This window comes from Cucurbita pepo, chromosome LG05, assembly GCF_002806865.2.
Source record: "Cucurbita pepo subsp. pepo cultivar mu-cu-16 chromosome LG05, ASM280686v2, whole genome shotgun sequence".
NCBI lineage: Eukaryota > Viridiplantae > Streptophyta > Magnoliopsida > Cucurbitales > Cucurbitaceae > Cucurbita > Cucurbita pepo.
This window is the reverse complement of record NC_036642.1, coordinates 3,882,734-3,897,267: the sequence shown is the minus strand read 5'-3', so window position 1 is coordinate 3,897,267 and position 14,534 is coordinate 3,882,734. Positions and strand designations below refer to the sequence as shown.

The 14,534-nt window shown below is 36.5% G+C and overlaps 4 protein-coding genes across 7 annotated transcripts; 2 read left to right on the top strand and 2 right to left on the bottom strand.

The window, feature by feature from the left end:
- Positions 1-2,810: 2,810 nt before the first annotated feature.
- Positions 2,811-4,203, top strand: LOC111795934 (probable WRKY transcription factor 27). The gene is made up of 3 exons (XM_023678574.1): positions 2,811-3,306; positions 3,461-3,574; positions 3,654-4,203. The coding sequence occupies exons 1-3, from the start codon at positions 2,840-2,842 to the stop codon at positions 4,075-4,077; spliced, it is 1,005 nt and encodes a 334-aa protein (XP_023534342.1). The 5' UTR covers positions 2,811-2,839; the 3' UTR covers positions 4,078-4,203.
- Positions 4,204-5,766: 1,563 nt separating this feature from the next.
- On the bottom strand, positions 5,767-8,055 carry LOC111794360 (60S ribosomal protein L9-like). 2 transcript variants are annotated; one of them, XR_002815077.1, is made up of 4 exons: positions 7,546-8,055; positions 6,388-6,510; positions 6,042-6,279; positions 5,767-5,966 (listed from the first exon to the last, which is right to left on the bottom strand). XR_002815077.1 is itself a non-coding variant. In XM_023676323.1 (3 exons), the coding sequence occupies exons 1-3, from the start codon at positions 7,918-7,920 to the stop codon at positions 6,193-6,195; spliced, it is 585 nt and encodes a 194-aa protein (XP_023532091.1). In that variant the 5' UTR covers positions 7,921-8,055; the 3' UTR covers positions 5,767-6,192. The 2 variants fall into 2 exon arrangements, 1 of the variants encoding a protein (XP_023532091.1); XM_023676323.1 differs by having other exon boundaries at positions 5,767-6,279.
- Positions 8,056-8,314: 259 nt separating this feature from the next.
- Positions 8,315-12,927, top strand: LOC111795897 (trafficking protein particle complex subunit 1-like). 3 transcript variants are annotated; one of them, XM_023678527.1, is made up of 6 exons: positions 8,315-8,585; positions 9,004-9,232; positions 9,529-9,643; positions 10,142-10,260; positions 11,350-11,410; positions 12,842-12,927. In XM_023678527.1, the coding sequence occupies exons 2-5, from the start codon at positions 9,009-9,011 to the stop codon at positions 11,399-11,401; spliced, it is 510 nt and encodes a 169-aa protein (XP_023534295.1). In that variant the 5' UTR covers positions 8,315-8,585; positions 9,004-9,008; the 3' UTR covers positions 11,402-11,410; positions 12,842-12,927. The 3 variants fall into 3 exon arrangements, with proteins under 3 accessions (XP_023534295.1, XP_023534294.1, XP_023534293.1); XM_023678526.1 differs by lacking the exon at positions 12,842-12,927 and adding an exon at positions 11,508-11,880; XM_023678525.1 differs by lacking the exon at positions 12,842-12,927 and having other exon boundaries at positions 11,350-11,880.
- LOC111795896 (probable membrane-associated kinase regulator 5) lies at positions 12,801-14,501 on the bottom strand. Its single transcript, XM_023678524.1, has 3 exons — positions 13,521-14,501; positions 13,368-13,439; positions 12,801-13,260 (listed from the first exon to the last, which is right to left on the bottom strand). The coding sequence occupies exons 1-3, from the start codon at positions 14,299-14,301 to the stop codon at positions 13,223-13,225; spliced, it is 891 nt and encodes a 296-aa protein (XP_023534292.1). The 5' UTR covers positions 14,302-14,501; the 3' UTR covers positions 12,801-13,222.
- Positions 14,502-14,534: the final 33 nt, after the last annotated feature.

The window sequence follows — 14,534 nt, the reverse complement described above, 5'->3', positions numbered from 1 at the left end:
TTTTTTTTTTTTTTTTTTTTTTTTTTTGGGTAATTGGTTGTTAACCACAAACATTATTTTGAAATGTTTAATGAATAAAAATTGCATTAATGGAAAGAAATAAGTTACCTTGTTATATTAACAAAAGACAAGGGGAAGCCAAAACCTAAGATTCTCCTAACAAACGCCTTTTTTGGAAATACTATGAACCAATCGTATGAACCAAAATATTCGACCATCTTTTTAAGATAGGACAAAACATTATTCTAACGTTTAGTTAATTGTTCGATTGATTAAAACATTATAATTTTAATCGGTAAGTTAAAGGTTCGAACTACGACTTCAACCGGAGTGTTGAAATTTTGATTTGGTCTTTATGGGTTTGTTGAATTAAGTTGATTATTATTAGTTTACTTAACAAAAAGATTAATGGACAATTGGTTTGACCCTATTGTTTTCTGTTTTCTTTTTGGTTCCAACTCATGTGCCAAATAAAACCAAAACATAAACTTTAGTCATCAAAACATATATGAGACTGAGAAAAAAAAATCCATGTCGATTGAAGACGAAAACGAAACATTCTTTGTTAGGGTGTGGAAACCTCTTCCAAGTAGACACGTTTTAAAACCATGAATGATCGTGATACGTAACGGGACAAAGTGGATAATATCTACTAGCGGTGGACTTGAGCTGTTACATTACAGTACGTAACGGACGGGACAAAGCGGATAATATTTGCTAGTAGTGGGCTTGAGCTATTACACAAAAACATGTTGACATAGACTTCATTTCATGTCTCTAGTATATGTCTTGTATTATCTGAAATATTTGAGAAAGGTTGAGTGTTCACACACACCAAGAACATACAACATGCAATTATAGGACTACATCTAAACTATACACACATGTTGGTTTCTTTTCTTGTGACCAAGTGGATGATTAACTCATTTTTTTATGTCGCACTGATTATCTAATGAAAATAGACAGTCAGTTTGGTGGGTGTGACGTTGTCTGACAATCTGTTGAATGATGGAGGAGGAGGAGAAGGAGCCAATGAGTGTGGTGGGCTGAAGTAAACCGAGAGCGAGAGAGAGAGAGAGAGCTAAGAGATGAACGAAGGAATGGAGGGAGACGACTCGGTCGAGCCTCGATTGCAACAATTGAAACCTAATTTTCTTTTCAAATAAAGATATAAAATCACCCATACTTGATGATGTTGGGGGGCGTTACAATTGATCACATACCATACAAAATAAAATAAAAAACGAAATTCCAAACCTCACCGACTAAGATGAGAAAACCATTGGAGGGAAGATCACACCCAGTCGCAAGGGAGGGAAGTGTGACGAAGACACGAAGAAAGATAAAGAAAAGAACCAATGTGGAAGAAAAGTGAAGTTCACGGAAAGAGAAAGGCGCGTGGAGGAAATAGATAACCCTAAACCCTGCAAAACCTACGCACCAATGAAAACAAAGAGAGAATGAATGGTTAGTCAAAGTCAAACTTGGTAACGCCTTTGCACTCTGCCACAAAACCCATCGTCCTTTGTCCCCATTTGACATTTTCCCAAAGTCAAAAAAAATAAAACCTCCCCCCTCTCTCCTTTCCCATTTTAAAAAAATTATAATATATATATATATATATATATATATATGAAAACCGCGTCATAACCATTTAAACTACGTTCAAATTTTTATCTCCGTCAAATTCTAGAGCTCAATTCTAAACAGACAGTGAAAACTACGAGCATTTCAGATTATAATTAGTTATTAAAAAAAAATTAATTGTGAAATAGAGACGTAGTTATAGGTATAGGGTTTATTTATTTATTTATTTATTTCAGATTATAATTAGTTATTAAAAAAAAATTAATTGTGAAATAGAGACGTAGTTATAGGTATAGGGTTTATTTATTTATTTATTTATTTCAGATTATAATTAGTTATTAAAAAAAAATTAATTGTGAAATAGAGACGTAGTTATAGGTATAGGGTTTATTTATTTATTTATTTATTTCAGATTATAATTAGTTATTAAAAAAAAATTAATTGTGAAATAGAGACGTAGTTATAGGTATAGGGTTTATTTATTTATTTATTTATTTCAGATTATAATTAGTTATTAAAAAAAAATTAATTGTGAAATAGAGACGTAGTTATAGGTATAGGGTTTATTTATTTATTTATTTATTTTATATATAGGAGAATTTAAATGTTACAATTTAAATACGGAGGATTATATTAAAAGAACAGTAAATTTTATTTACTCGTGGTAAAATACAAGTATTTTAATAAGCCAGTGGTTTTGTAGGATTAATATAAGGCATATGACCGTTAGATGGGGAGGTTCAATTGGGGACAACCATTTTGTATCTAAATTATTTATTTATTTTTTACAAAATTTTAAACTCTTAAAATTACTCATTAATTAAAGACGAAAATATAGGATTTATTAATTTCAACCCAACACTAATCACTTAATTTACTAAATTTCCATAATTATCCCCCTTTTTTACTCAAAGGATAAAACTAAATATATATATATATATGTTATTGAATTTATATTATGGTAGTTTTTATTTTTAATATTTTTAAAAAATATGATTTTGGGTGATTATAAATACATAATTAAGAATTAGTGAAATTCAAAAGTCAGTGATCTTTCTTCTTCATTTCTTATCTCTATCTCTTTCTCTCTCTATCTCTTTCTCTCTCTAAAGAGCTAAAAAGTCAGCGCCGTCCTTTCTGCCGTCCCTTCTTTTCCCTTTGTCCCCTTTTTACCAATTTCCTAAAATTTCGTCTTTCTTTTGTTTTGTTTTTTTTTTTTTTTTTTCATTTCGATTTTTGTGTAATCCTTTCCATGGCTGCCGGAGACGACGACTGGGATCTCTCCGCCGTCGTCCGGAGCTGCTATTCAGGCTCCTCCACCTCCTCCACCTCCACGGCCGCCGACCCAACTGCCGCCTCCGCCGCAGAAACCGCCTTGTCTTGTCTTGCTTCCTTAACTTTTGACGACGATCCAAACAACGTCGCATTCTCCTTTTCCGACATCCTTCACCCCCAACAGCCCAACGGCTTCCATGAATTACACCAAGCCTTCATTTCTTTCCTCCCCAATCCCGTCGCCCCCGCCGTCGCCCCCGCCGCACCGGTAATCCCCAATCCGGTTCCAACCCGCCAATCCCGACACGGAATTAAACCCATTCGACCACTGCCAGATCCCGGAGCGGTGGCGCTGCAATCCCACCACCGGCAACAGCCACTTTTCCGGCCAGACTTCCCAAATTCACCAATGACGCCTCCACACATACCCAAATCGAGAAAAAGGCAAGTAATTTAATAAAATTAAATTTACATTGAATTAAATCTTAATTGATTGATTTCTTTGTTGTCATAATAAAATTATTTTAAAATTGAAATTTATTTATTTATTTATTTATTTTTCTTTTAATTATTGTTATGAATTATTATTTATTTACAGAAAGAATCAACAAAAGAGAACCGTATGCCATGTGACTGCTGATAATCTCTCAACAGACATGTGGGCTTGGCGTAAATATGGGCAAAAGCCCATTAAAGGATCTCCCTACCCAAGGTATTTAAATATACATATATATAATTAAATCACGACTCTGTGTAACGATATTGACTTCTTCCTCCTCCGATGATCATAGGAACTATTACCGTTGCAGCAGCTCAAAAGGGTGTGGGGCAAGAAAGCAAGTTGAACGGAGCACTGCCGACCCAGAAACTTTCATCGTCACATACACTGGAGATCACACTCATCCACGTCCAACTCATCGGAATTCTCTTGCCGGGAGTTCCCGAAACAGGTCGTCGTCTGCAATCCCCATGAAAAACCTGACGATGGGAGACCCCGATCGGTCATTGCTCGGCACAGCCACCGTGGGCTCTCCGATGACACCGCTTAACGAAGACGGTGGGAGCGGAGAGAAAGAAGGAGAGATTTTGGAGGATTTGAGCATTGAGAGTGAGGAGTACGAGGATAATGATATTCTGATTCCAAATTTGATGATGAGAAATGAAATCTTTGTTGGGTTTGAGGAGCTTGGTTGTAGTCCTCGAAGGAAGGCTTGAATAATTATATGATTTAGCAATTTTGTCATGTAATTACTTTTAATTTAGTTTATTATATAATTTTAGCAGTAGATCATGATCATCATGAATGAATTCACTCTTTTTTCATGAAATCACAGCCGTCCATTTTGTGAAATTAGTTTGATTATTAATTTAAGAGATGAGATATAATATCTAGATCCTTAATTAATATAACAATAGTAATTAATATCGTCCTTAACCAACTAAACCAACATAAATCAATTCATAATTGTGTTTAATCCAAATCAAAGGCTCGTAATTAAGTTTATTAATAATAGAATTAATGAAAAAAAAAAAAAGGTTTACAGAGCTGTGGTGGAAAGGACAGATGTCGAGTAAAGAGAGGGGTAGAACATAATCCAAAGATCCACTTTATGTCGGTTTATAAAAGTCAACGTTTTTATTTATTTATTTATTTTCTAGAAATGAGATTTGGTCAAACATATTATATTTCAACTTGTTTTAAATTTTTTTAAAAAATGTTGGATGGATTCAAGTTGTCAACTTGTATTATGTCATCTATAAATATTCGGTGTTTTGTTGGGAAAAATTATTAGGGAGTTTTAATGCATATAATTAATCGTAGATTAGGGGTATGGTTGGAATTTTAAAAATATAAATATCGGTAAATAATTTATAAATAAATGTACTTACATTTTTATTTACTTATTTAAGAAAAAAATTCACTTTGTAACACAAATGTATATTAAAATCTTGTATTCTTTGTAAGGGTGAAGATGCATGGTAAGTTTGAGTTGTTACAAATGATATTAGAGTCAGACATAGAGCAGTGAGCCAGCGAGAATGCTGACCCCCGGTGGAAGATGAGTGAATATCTGCGGTAGGTTTGAGCTGTTACAAATGATATTAGAGTCAGTCATAGAGCAGTGTGCCAGCGAGAATGATGACCCCCAAGGGGTGGAAGATGGGTGAATATCTGCAGTAGGTTTGAGCTTTTACAAATGATATTAGGGGCAGACATAAAGAAGTATGCTAGCGAGAATGCTGACCCTCAAGGAGTGGATTGTGAGATCTCATGGAGTAGTGTGCCAGCGAGGATGCTAACCCTCAAGAAGGTGAATTGTGAGATCATACCTCAGTTGAGGAGAGGAACGAACATTCCTTACGAGGGTATGAAAACCCCTGCCTACAGATATGTTTTAAAACATGAGGCTGACGCAATACATTACGGACCATGTGAAAATTTCTCCCTAACAGACGCGTTCGATATCGTGAAGGTGACAGCGATACAACAATACGAAGTAAGTTAAAATAGACAACCATGAATTTTTCCAAGCCAATCTTTTGCGCTTTGGCCATGAACAAAGAGAGCTCCATTAAGTAATCTTCTCTTCCACCTCCAACTAGCATAGCTCGAAGTCCTTCACACAACTGTGAAATAAGGCTTTCCTGTTATAACACTATTACAACAGGTTGTTCAAAAGGATTTCCCGTTCTTCCATCAAATATTCTGCTTTATTCTGGATACTCGATTTTAAATACCTATAGACTCGCGGTTTCCTTACTGGCTTCAGGCATATTTTCTTACAACTCTGGGTGTATTTTTCTGTCACCATTACAGGAATCACATCATAATCAAGCACAACGACTAGCCAATCATTATATAAGCAAACAATTCATTAGAGCGAGAAATACATTACAAATAGCTTGGCAGGAAAAAACGGCTTTCTATATATGACAAAACGTGAACTTGGTAAGACACCAAGTATGAAGTCAACAAACGCAAAATTGCAAAATTTATGGCCAAAAGGAAAAAAGAAGTGAATCCACCAAGCACCAATTTTGCTTCATCGTACCATACTAACTAAAAATTGAAAAATTGACCGAGCATCTCACCCTTACAAAGAGGAACAAAATTAGGTCTCCTGGAAATATAAACCAAACAATGAAAAACTGGCATTTCCTCTATCAGACATCAGCGACGAACTAAAAAGCTTGTGAATTTGTCTACAGCACATACTTATCCCTCCAAAAACCAGCTTCCATGAATTTCTCTACTTATGAAACATAAAATATATAAAATGAAGTTATCTCCAAAGGCCAAAGCGTGGTTGAACAAAACTACTAGATTCTTCACTCCTCTTCGAAAACAGTTCCCTTTTCGCTGACATAAATACCATCAAGGAATTTCCGGATGTCTTTGTTCTTGACATGGCATTTCTGTCACCCAGAAGAAAACAAGTATAAGACTACAGATTATGACCTGTACAGGCAAAGAAGTTTTGCAAGCAAGAATAAATCACAAAGTGGCGTGGAAGAGAAAGGGACCTGGTTTATCAAGGCAGCAGACCGAGATACAAGCTCTATATCATTACCATCCAAGACTAACTCATCTTTGACCTTCTCGGATCGAACAATCGATACTCCGTCAAGCATATCCACCTTTCGCACCTGTTTTGCAGAGAAGAAAGACTTCACATCCATGCATCATATAAATAGTAACAAATGTACTTGCAACAATTGTTAATAAGAATGAAAATAAAAAAGAGGATTTTTTAATAAAAGTTATTTGGAGTACGTACTTGTTATGTTTATATAAATGTTTGAATTTTATGACAATTGGACTTTGGATGAAATAACCAAAGGACAGCATTCAATGTATCTATTTCCTTTTAATGTAATCAAAGTAGTATTAACTACATTTTTTGTGAGACTCAAGTAAAGAAGTACATGAATAAAGAGTGATCCTAAGGATAGAAAGTTTGAGGACGACTTCAAATAATTGAAATTACCATCCAGACAAACAAAATACACCTTTTTTTTAGTGGCCCCAACTTTGGAATATCAAAGTTAATCATGCTTGAGTTAGAGAAATTCAACTACTAAGCAATTATTCTACCAAGCATGTAAGCGAGAAAAAAGCATATTAAAAGAACCCAAACTGGCTTATGGGGATTAGTAGTCTTCGTTCTTAGAAGCGACAAATAGGTGGTGATGTAGTGGGAGATGTACAAGAATGTATCATCAAGTGTCGAATCTAGATTCCAAAGTGTCGAATCTAGATTCCAAAGCCTGACCGTGGGGAGTTCTTTTTTTTCAACTCAACCTTGAGGAAGATCATTTTTTTATTTTACATACCGATAGTAAAATAGAAAAAACAATAATTCTCCAAAAAAGTTGAACCCACTGCTTCTGCTCTCTAAATGACATAATGTGTTTGTTGGTGCTGATGTCAAACCATAGACATTGTGGAAAATCAAATCAAGTAAAGACAATGTACAAAAGGAGGAAGGACAATGAATGATATTGTCAAGCTAGGGCTTTCGTCATGAAGTAGTTACAAAATTAGTCAACCAGTTCATCTTAACACCTACAAATCGATCATTTAACATTCAATTATGGTAAAATTCCAAACGCAGCAGTAAACATGAATTCAGAATACAAATAGTGAAACTTATGACAATAATGTGGGGTTAAGAGTTATACCTTTTTCTCACCAAGAAAGTTACGGATCTCGATAGACTTGTTGCCGCTGGTGATGCTAGCATTGATCGGAAAATGAGCATAAACAAACCGCATCTTGTAACGATAACCCTTGGTAACACCAGTGATGAGATTCTCAACATGGCTAAGTGCAGTACGAATGGCAGCCGAAGTCTTCCTGGAGCCGAACCATGCATCGATCTTGAGCTTCTTCTTTCCAGTTTCCTCTTCGGTAATCAACTGGAAATCCAAATTCAAATGCTTGAAGTTACGAATGAGTTTTCCCCGAGGGCCTTCTACCTCTATGATTTTGGCGTTCACTTTGATCTTCACCCCCTCGGGGATATCCATAGTTTCCGATGAGAGGATCGTCTTCATCTTTTCCTAATGCAAATCTCCCTCTCCCTCTCCCTCTCTAGAGTTGAGACGGCGACGGCGACGGCGACGGTGACGGCCGATAATGTACAAAAACCCTAATTGGGGAAATGGTGAAGATTTATAGCGGGAAGTCTTCGACTGTGTTTTTTAGGGTATTGGAAGTAGAGATGGATATTAGGGTTTTTCTTAATTCTTTGGAGGCCCGTATTCATCAATATTGGGCCTCCTAGAATATCGAAATGGGCCCATATTTTTAAGTAATAAAATGGGCCCAATTTGAATGTAATCAAAATGGGCCCAACTTCAAATTGGGCCCATTTTGAGATTAATGAAATTACGAATTAGAACGATTAAAAATATATTTAAACCTTTATAATTTGGCCTGAAATGAAACAAAGAGATCAGTTTCGACTTGGCGCGCAGCGACCGATTACTAGAGAGCGATTAGCATATCATCGGAAGAGTCTTTGGCGCCGTGAAGCTCCGATCTGCTGCCGTTGTCGCCGGTAATCATTGCTTAACCGATTAAGAATTTGGTCATTGTATCCATCGCAGCCTCTTTTCTGCCACCTTTGCTCTCTGAGGTTTCATCTTTCTCGACTCCGTTGATTCTCCTTCTTGAATTTGTCACCGTCCAGCTCCATCACGAACTCTCTCCAGTCTAGGTACGTTCTCTGCATTGAGTGGTTTGTGGAAAGGCTAAAAGGAAATGCATCTGTTTCTTTAGGTCGAGCCATACAGATTCTTGCTGAATTGAATCCTGATCTGATTCGCCTTAGATTTTACACATTGGCGATTTTTGTTTTAATCTCTATGAATTATAATTTTTCCAATTTATTATTTTCTTCCGCTTTTCTGGATTAGATCCCATGTATTTATTGTTTTTCTTATCACCTCCCTTGCAATCCTACCAGAGAAAACGAGTCAGGTAAATGAAGAAGCGGGGAAGAACTGAACTCTTTGTTGCTTTGCTAGGCTACTGATTGTAGAGTCGAGTGAAAATGTTGGGAGTTTGGTCAGATTTTCAGATTTGTAGACCATTTTCGTATGATCATTGTTTTGATTCAATTTAGTCTTTCCCAGGAACCATGCAGTTCTTTGGTGGGTCAGAGATTAGCCCTTCGCCTCCGGTCCCAACAGCAACTGGAAATAATGTGCATATGATGTATATTTTCAATAGGAGTGGAGTTTGCTTGTTTTACAGGGAGTGGAACCGGCCTCTTCGGACATTGAATCCCCAGCAAGACCACAAACTTATGTTTGGTTTGCTCTTCTCTCTCAAATCCTTTACTGCCAAGATGGACCCAACCAGGTTTATCTTTCTTACTTCACTAGGAAATTACTTTGGTTTTTGGGGGTGCCTAGTTAAAGGAATGATCCAACAAGATGGGAGATTGATACGAACCATATTTTTATGTCTTAGTAACTCAACAAATACAGTGCTCCTTGATGGTCTGGTGGCAATAACTAATATCAAATTTAATTTGATTGTAGATTTAGATTTCGACTTTTCCAAGTCTTATCTTATTGAGAAGAGATGAGCTTTTTTTGGGAGTTAGATTCTGAATTTGAAGTGATGGCCTTCTTTTTTTTTCTTTTTTGGTATAGTGCTGATAAAGGCAATCTTGGAGTGCCTCAGTTGCCTGGCCAAGGTTGTTCATTTCACAGTTTTCGTACAAATACTTACAAGCTCAGTTTTACTGAAACTCCATCAGGGATAAAGGTTATTTCAACCTTCCTCTCTCTGTTCTCTTTCATATTATCCGCTGTAGGTTCATGCATGTCTACTCGAATTGTTTAGTTAAATATCTTGCTATATCACTTAATGAAACTAATGTTTGGTTTATGTCATTTTGTAAATTTATTCATTGTTATTATCATCGTTATTTGACAAGGCAGAACAGGGCTGGGGTCTTTCTTCTCTACACTTTCTTCTTGCTTTTCTGTCTTGTTCTAATAAAGTTCAGTTTCCTTGGTGATAATTAGTACTTCCAATGAACCTCCTTTTTGTTTCTTGTTTTATTCTTGAAGAGTTGAAGTTGGACACTTTGAAGAAGCCCCGTGAAGCTGCTGTTTTAAAATTGCTGCTTTTGAGAAATAATTAACCTGTGGTGCAAAATGGGGATCCTTGCCTTGAACTATAGTGTTGCATTGCTTGATTGATAACTTAGTTTAAAGTTCAATTTTGTTTAAAATGATGGATTATTTCTTTTGTTTTCAGATTATCCTGGTTACCCATCCTAGAACCGGTGATCTAAGGGACTCATTAAAGTACATATACAATTTGTATGTTGAATATGCAGTGAGAAATCCGCTCTACAATCCAGGAACCACACTCAGGTAAATTGTTAGACACGATTGATGCATAATTCCTACAGACCAACTGTAGTAATTTAATCCAAAGAAACTATGTTTGAAGTCTTGCAAAACAAATTCAATTTCTTTGATGAATTTGAACTTTGTAATGCATGCGTTTATTAGTTTCAGTTTACAAATGATCAATGACGTCAGGCATTGAGAAACTTTTATTGGTGCTTGCACCTTAGCTGTAAATTCTTTGTCTCAGAGGTCCGTTTAGGAACCTTTTTTTTATTCTCTAGATTCTCTCGTTAGGCTAAATTACAACTTTAGTCCTTGGGGTTTGGGCTTGGGTTCAATTTGATTTCTATGATTTTAATATTTCATTATAGTCTTGTGGTTAGGTTTTTTTCTCCCATTTTTCATGTGGAAAAGAGAGACAATAAGTTTAACTTTACCCATGCCTAAAGTTTAATTTGGGTAAAAAAGTAATAAAAGAAGTTGGGTTGGGTGAGTATTCAGGTAAAGAGTTAACAGGTTTGTGTAAAAAAAAAAAAAAAAAAAAGGTTTTGGGGACGGGGGTTTTGAAATATGAAAGAGTAGGCGACTTAAGACTTAGGTTGGTTGCACAACTTGCTTTCCTCTATTTTTGACTCAACCACGATACAATCAACAATTTAACCTTTAGATATGCCTTATATTGAATGGCAGCTCACCGCCCTTCGTTGCCCCTTTCAAAGAAAAAGAGTTGTGGAAGAAAACTATTAACACCTCATAATGGTAGAGACATTTATGGGAGATTTGACAAAGTTATATGGACTATGATGAAAATTTTAAAACCATATAGTCAAAATTGAAACCAAATTCAAACTATATAGACTGAACTGTTAATTTCAACCCTTTTTTACCTGAAAGTTTTACGTTGGAGGATATATATCCCTTTCTTAACTTTTCCTCTACTTCTTTTCACAAAAAAATTTAAACTTTTCTACAGACTTAACCCCCCCTCCAAACATTCCATGCTCGCTACGGTATAGTTTCTTTTTAATGAAAATAAAGTTATTCTTGTTTTTCCTGGCAGCTCAATATTGACACTATCTTTGATTAATAATTTGATTTGGCTTTCTGTAGGTGTGAGCTATTCAATACAAGTCTTGACCAATATGTAAGGAGCATATCATAGAAATCAAAGGTAGCTGACTGCTCTGCCATTTTAGTTTCATTCAAGTCGTCATATGCTTTCTGTCTCTTGTTGATGAATGAATGCGATTTATTGAACAATGGTACAGTTGCAGGCCATTAGAACCTCCTTGTCGAAAAATTCCTACATTGGAGTTTATTTTTTATTCCATTGGTTGGACTCAAGATAGTGCACCGGCATGACTTTCTTTTTTTTTTTTTTTTCGTTTCTTTTTTTTTTTTTCCCTCATAATTTTTGTGGTGACTTATGGTGTTGCGATAGTGGTGGAAAGAGGTCTTTTTTTAAAAAAAAAAAGGAATTCTAGTACAAATGTTTGCTGCTCATGTATTATTTGCTGCAATTGCAGCTATATTTCTTGTTTCATCTACTCACATACATACAAGGAGTCCTGTGTAAAAATGTAAAGGTTTAAAACGGGAGAAGATTATGTTAAATTACCTTATTAACCGCTTTCACCTTTCCATTATCTCTTCATCAATATCTTGTTATTTGTTTCAACCCTAGTATGCACCTCCATTAAATAATGCTAGTTTCTTTTTCCTTTTTGAGAATTTGATATTTGTAAGTGTCTAGGCCAACTTGTATACACCTCAACTAATCTTAGAAGACAATTTCCTACTCTTATTACATTTAGTTGTCAAGGAAACTCATTGGATATTGATTCCTAGGTTGGTGACTACCTTAGTTTGAAACTATTTTGTCTAAGCCATTGACTATTTATCACTACCCTCATTGATCAACAAGCCAACCACACGTTGGTTTAGGAAGTTTGCCATAGTGTTAACTCTTCCTTTGGGTTCCCAAGTCATTAGGAATAGATTTTGGTCCCTTTAAGGTTGATAGACCTTCATCTCTTGGTTCAACGATCAACTCTATCTCCTGATATTTATCACACTGTCTCCCAATGAAGTTAATAGGATTCCCAATGAGGCATACACCAACTTAAGGAAAATCAAGGTCAAAATTGAGGCCCCCATGGTCTGTTGACGCTTTAAGTCTGTATTGTGCTATGCCCACGGCTGTTGTGTTGCACTGCTGTGGTAATGGAAGCTAGATCTCTTTCAGTACTATAATTTCGTAACGTGTTTGTTTGGGCTAAAAAAAGATGTCAATGTACAACCATCATCCATTAGGTATACAATGTCGGTAAGCAAGTAACATAGCAGAAAACCGTCGACACTGGATTTGGATTTGATGTCAATATTGAATTGTCGATGCATAGGTTTGATGGCATACTTTTGTGTGGTAGTTTTAAATTGTATCATTGTTCTTTTTGTATAGGATTGTATCATAACTAAGGCTGTAAATTTTCGTTACAACATTTTCATTGTATCATAAAAGTATTAACAAAATATTACTAATATGAAACTGACATTAATACTAAACAAAATGGTAATTTTGTGGGTGTTTTGATTTGAATAGTTACTAGTTAGTGATGATTGAAATGGGAAGATGGTTTGAGAGACTGAGACTGAGAGAAAATGACAAAGGGAAAGACTGCACACTGAGATGGAAGACATTGACAGACAGTGAAGAAAGGGAGAAAGGATTCCCTTTTTCCCTCTCTTTTGGTTACTAGTTGGAGTTTGCATCAGACAAAATCCAGATTTCTTTTGAAATTGGTTCTTAATAATTATGACCCTTTTCACATTCCAACCCTCAAAACCAAACCCATTTCTTCTCTTCTTCTTCTTCTTCTTCTTCTTCTTCTTCATGGCATCACCCAAAAATTTCCCCCTTTACAAACAAAACTCACAAATTTATATTCTTTCGTTACACTGTTCTTCCTCTTCTGGGTTGCTCTCAAATCCCTTCTTCTTTGCTTTCTCTGAAAGAAAAATCTGCCAAAATGAAAAGAAGAAACCCAAATCATTATCAGTTTTGAATATTTCAAGCTCTGTGTTACATAATCAATGGTGGAACTGGGAACTGGGAATGAGTAGTATACCTTTACAAGATAGACTTCTTGACCTTTCTTGTGAGGCCGCTGTTTCTGACCTTGAGAACAATAAAGGTTTCTCTGACCACGAAAATAAATTCAACATTAGTGGCATTTTCGCGATTGTTCGGCATAATTTTGGTCTAAAAAGTTGGTTTTTACCTGTGGATGCGTTGAAGGATCTTTTACAGTGTAAAATGGCGCTTTGAATCCCGTCGTGTTGCTGCAACAACGAATCATCTCTTCGGTTCAACGGAGGCGCCACCGCCAATCCACCGGTCGCTGACGCCGATTTGCTCTTACCCAGATGCTTACCTACCAACCGAATCCCCGCCGGCAGGCCATTATCGTGCTTTTCTCTCGCCGGAGAATCCACTGTCGTCGACAGATTGTCGCTGTAGTCAGTGGGTTTCTTCAGAACCTTAGGCTTAATGAGCCTCAAATACTTCTGTACTGCCTCCTTCGAGAACCGTCTCGCCGTTGTCGTCGTTGTCGCCGGAGCCTCACAAGGGTCGGCTGGAAAAACACCTCCGATCCTCCTGGTACTGTTGTCTCTAGAAAGATTCGAGCTCAAAACTCTGCGTTCTACTTGTTCTGTTCCGCCGGGTGCTCTGTTTTTGGCCATTGATCTCTGTTTGTTGAAGATGGAAACAGGGAACTTGGGGGCCGATTTGAGAAGCTGAATAGGGGAGTGAGGCTTGGAAGTGGGTTCCATTGGAAGAATCTTCCGTTTGGAAATGGAATCGGAACAGAGGTTTATGTGTTCGCCTAATTTGGTGGGAATTTGAGGTCTCTGTTCTGGGCTGTGAATATCGCCGGCGGAAACAGAGAGAAACTCGAGATCGAAGAACGAATCTTCCTCTTCATCTCCATCTTGTTCTCGTTTCTGCTGTTCATCGGCGACGGAAAGTTTGAACAGCCTGCGAAAGGCGAGGGAATCCATGGTGGGAGGAGAGAGGAGAGGGGTAAAAATGGTGGGGTTTTGGTGGGTTTTATACAGAGATTTGGGGTTTAGTTTCTTCAATGGAGGGATTTTTGTTTACAGTAATTGGAAATCAAAATGTAGTTTGGCAACTTTAAGAAGAAACAGAGGATGATGTAAGCTTTTTTTCTTTTTTCTTTTCCTTTTCTTTTTCTACCAATATTCTTTTTAAAGTCTCCCAATGCTTTTTAGTT

What these genes read in the sequence shown, in the direction of transcription:
- LOC111795934 (XM_023678574.1), top strand. Translation starts at nt 2,840, where the DNA reads ATGGCTGCCGGAGACGACGACTGGGATCTCTCCGCCGTCGTCCGGAGC. An exon ending in ATACCCAAATCGAGAAAAAG is followed by an intron (nt 3,307 to 3,460) that starts GCAAGTAATTTA and finishes ATTTATTTACAG; the next exon opens with AAAGAATCAACAAAAGAGAA. An exon ending in AAAGGATCTCCCTACCCAAG is followed by an intron (nt 3,575 to 3,653) that starts GTATTTAAATAT and finishes CGATGATCATAG; the next exon opens with GAACTATTACCGTTGCAGCA.
- LOC111794360 (XM_023676323.1), bottom strand. Translation starts at nt 7,920, where the DNA reads ATGAAGACGATCCTCTCATCGGAAACTATGGATATCCCCGAGGGGGTG. An exon ending in ACTTTCTTGGTGAGAAAAAG is followed by an intron (nt 6,511 to 7,545) that starts GTATAACTCTTA and finishes TCTGCAAAACAG; the next exon opens with GTGCGAAAGGTGGATATGCT. An exon ending in CTGCTGCCTTGATAAACCAG is followed by an intron (nt 6,280 to 6,387) that starts GTCCCTTTCTCT and finishes TCTGGGTGACAG; the next exon opens with AAATGCCATGTCAAGAACAA.
- LOC111795897 (XM_023678527.1), top strand. Translation starts at nt 9,009, where the DNA reads ATGCAGTTCTTTGGTGGGTCAGAGATTAGCCCTTCGCCTCCGGTCCCA. An exon ending in GCCAAGATGGACCCAACCAG is followed by an intron (nt 9,233 to 9,528) that starts GTTTATCTTTCT and finishes TTTTTGGTATAG; the next exon opens with TGCTGATAAAGGCAATCTTG. An exon ending in AATCCAGGAACCACACTCAG is followed by an intron (nt 10,261 to 11,349) that starts GTAAATTGTTAG and finishes GGCTTTCTGTAG; the next exon opens with GTGTGAGCTATTCAATACAA.
- LOC111795896 (XM_023678524.1), bottom strand. Translation starts at nt 14,301, where the DNA reads ATGGATTCCCTCGCCTTTCGCAGGCTGTTCAAACTTTCCGTCGCCGAT. An exon ending in ATCCTTCAACGCATCCACAG is followed by an intron (nt 13,440 to 13,520) that starts GTAAAAACCAAC and finishes TTTCGTGGTCAG; the next exon opens with AGAAACCTTTATTGTTCTCA. An exon ending in AAGAAGTCTATCTTGTAAAG is followed by an intron (nt 13,261 to 13,367) that starts GTATACTACTCA and finishes TCATTTTGGCAG; the next exon opens with ATTTTTCTTTCAGAGAAAGC.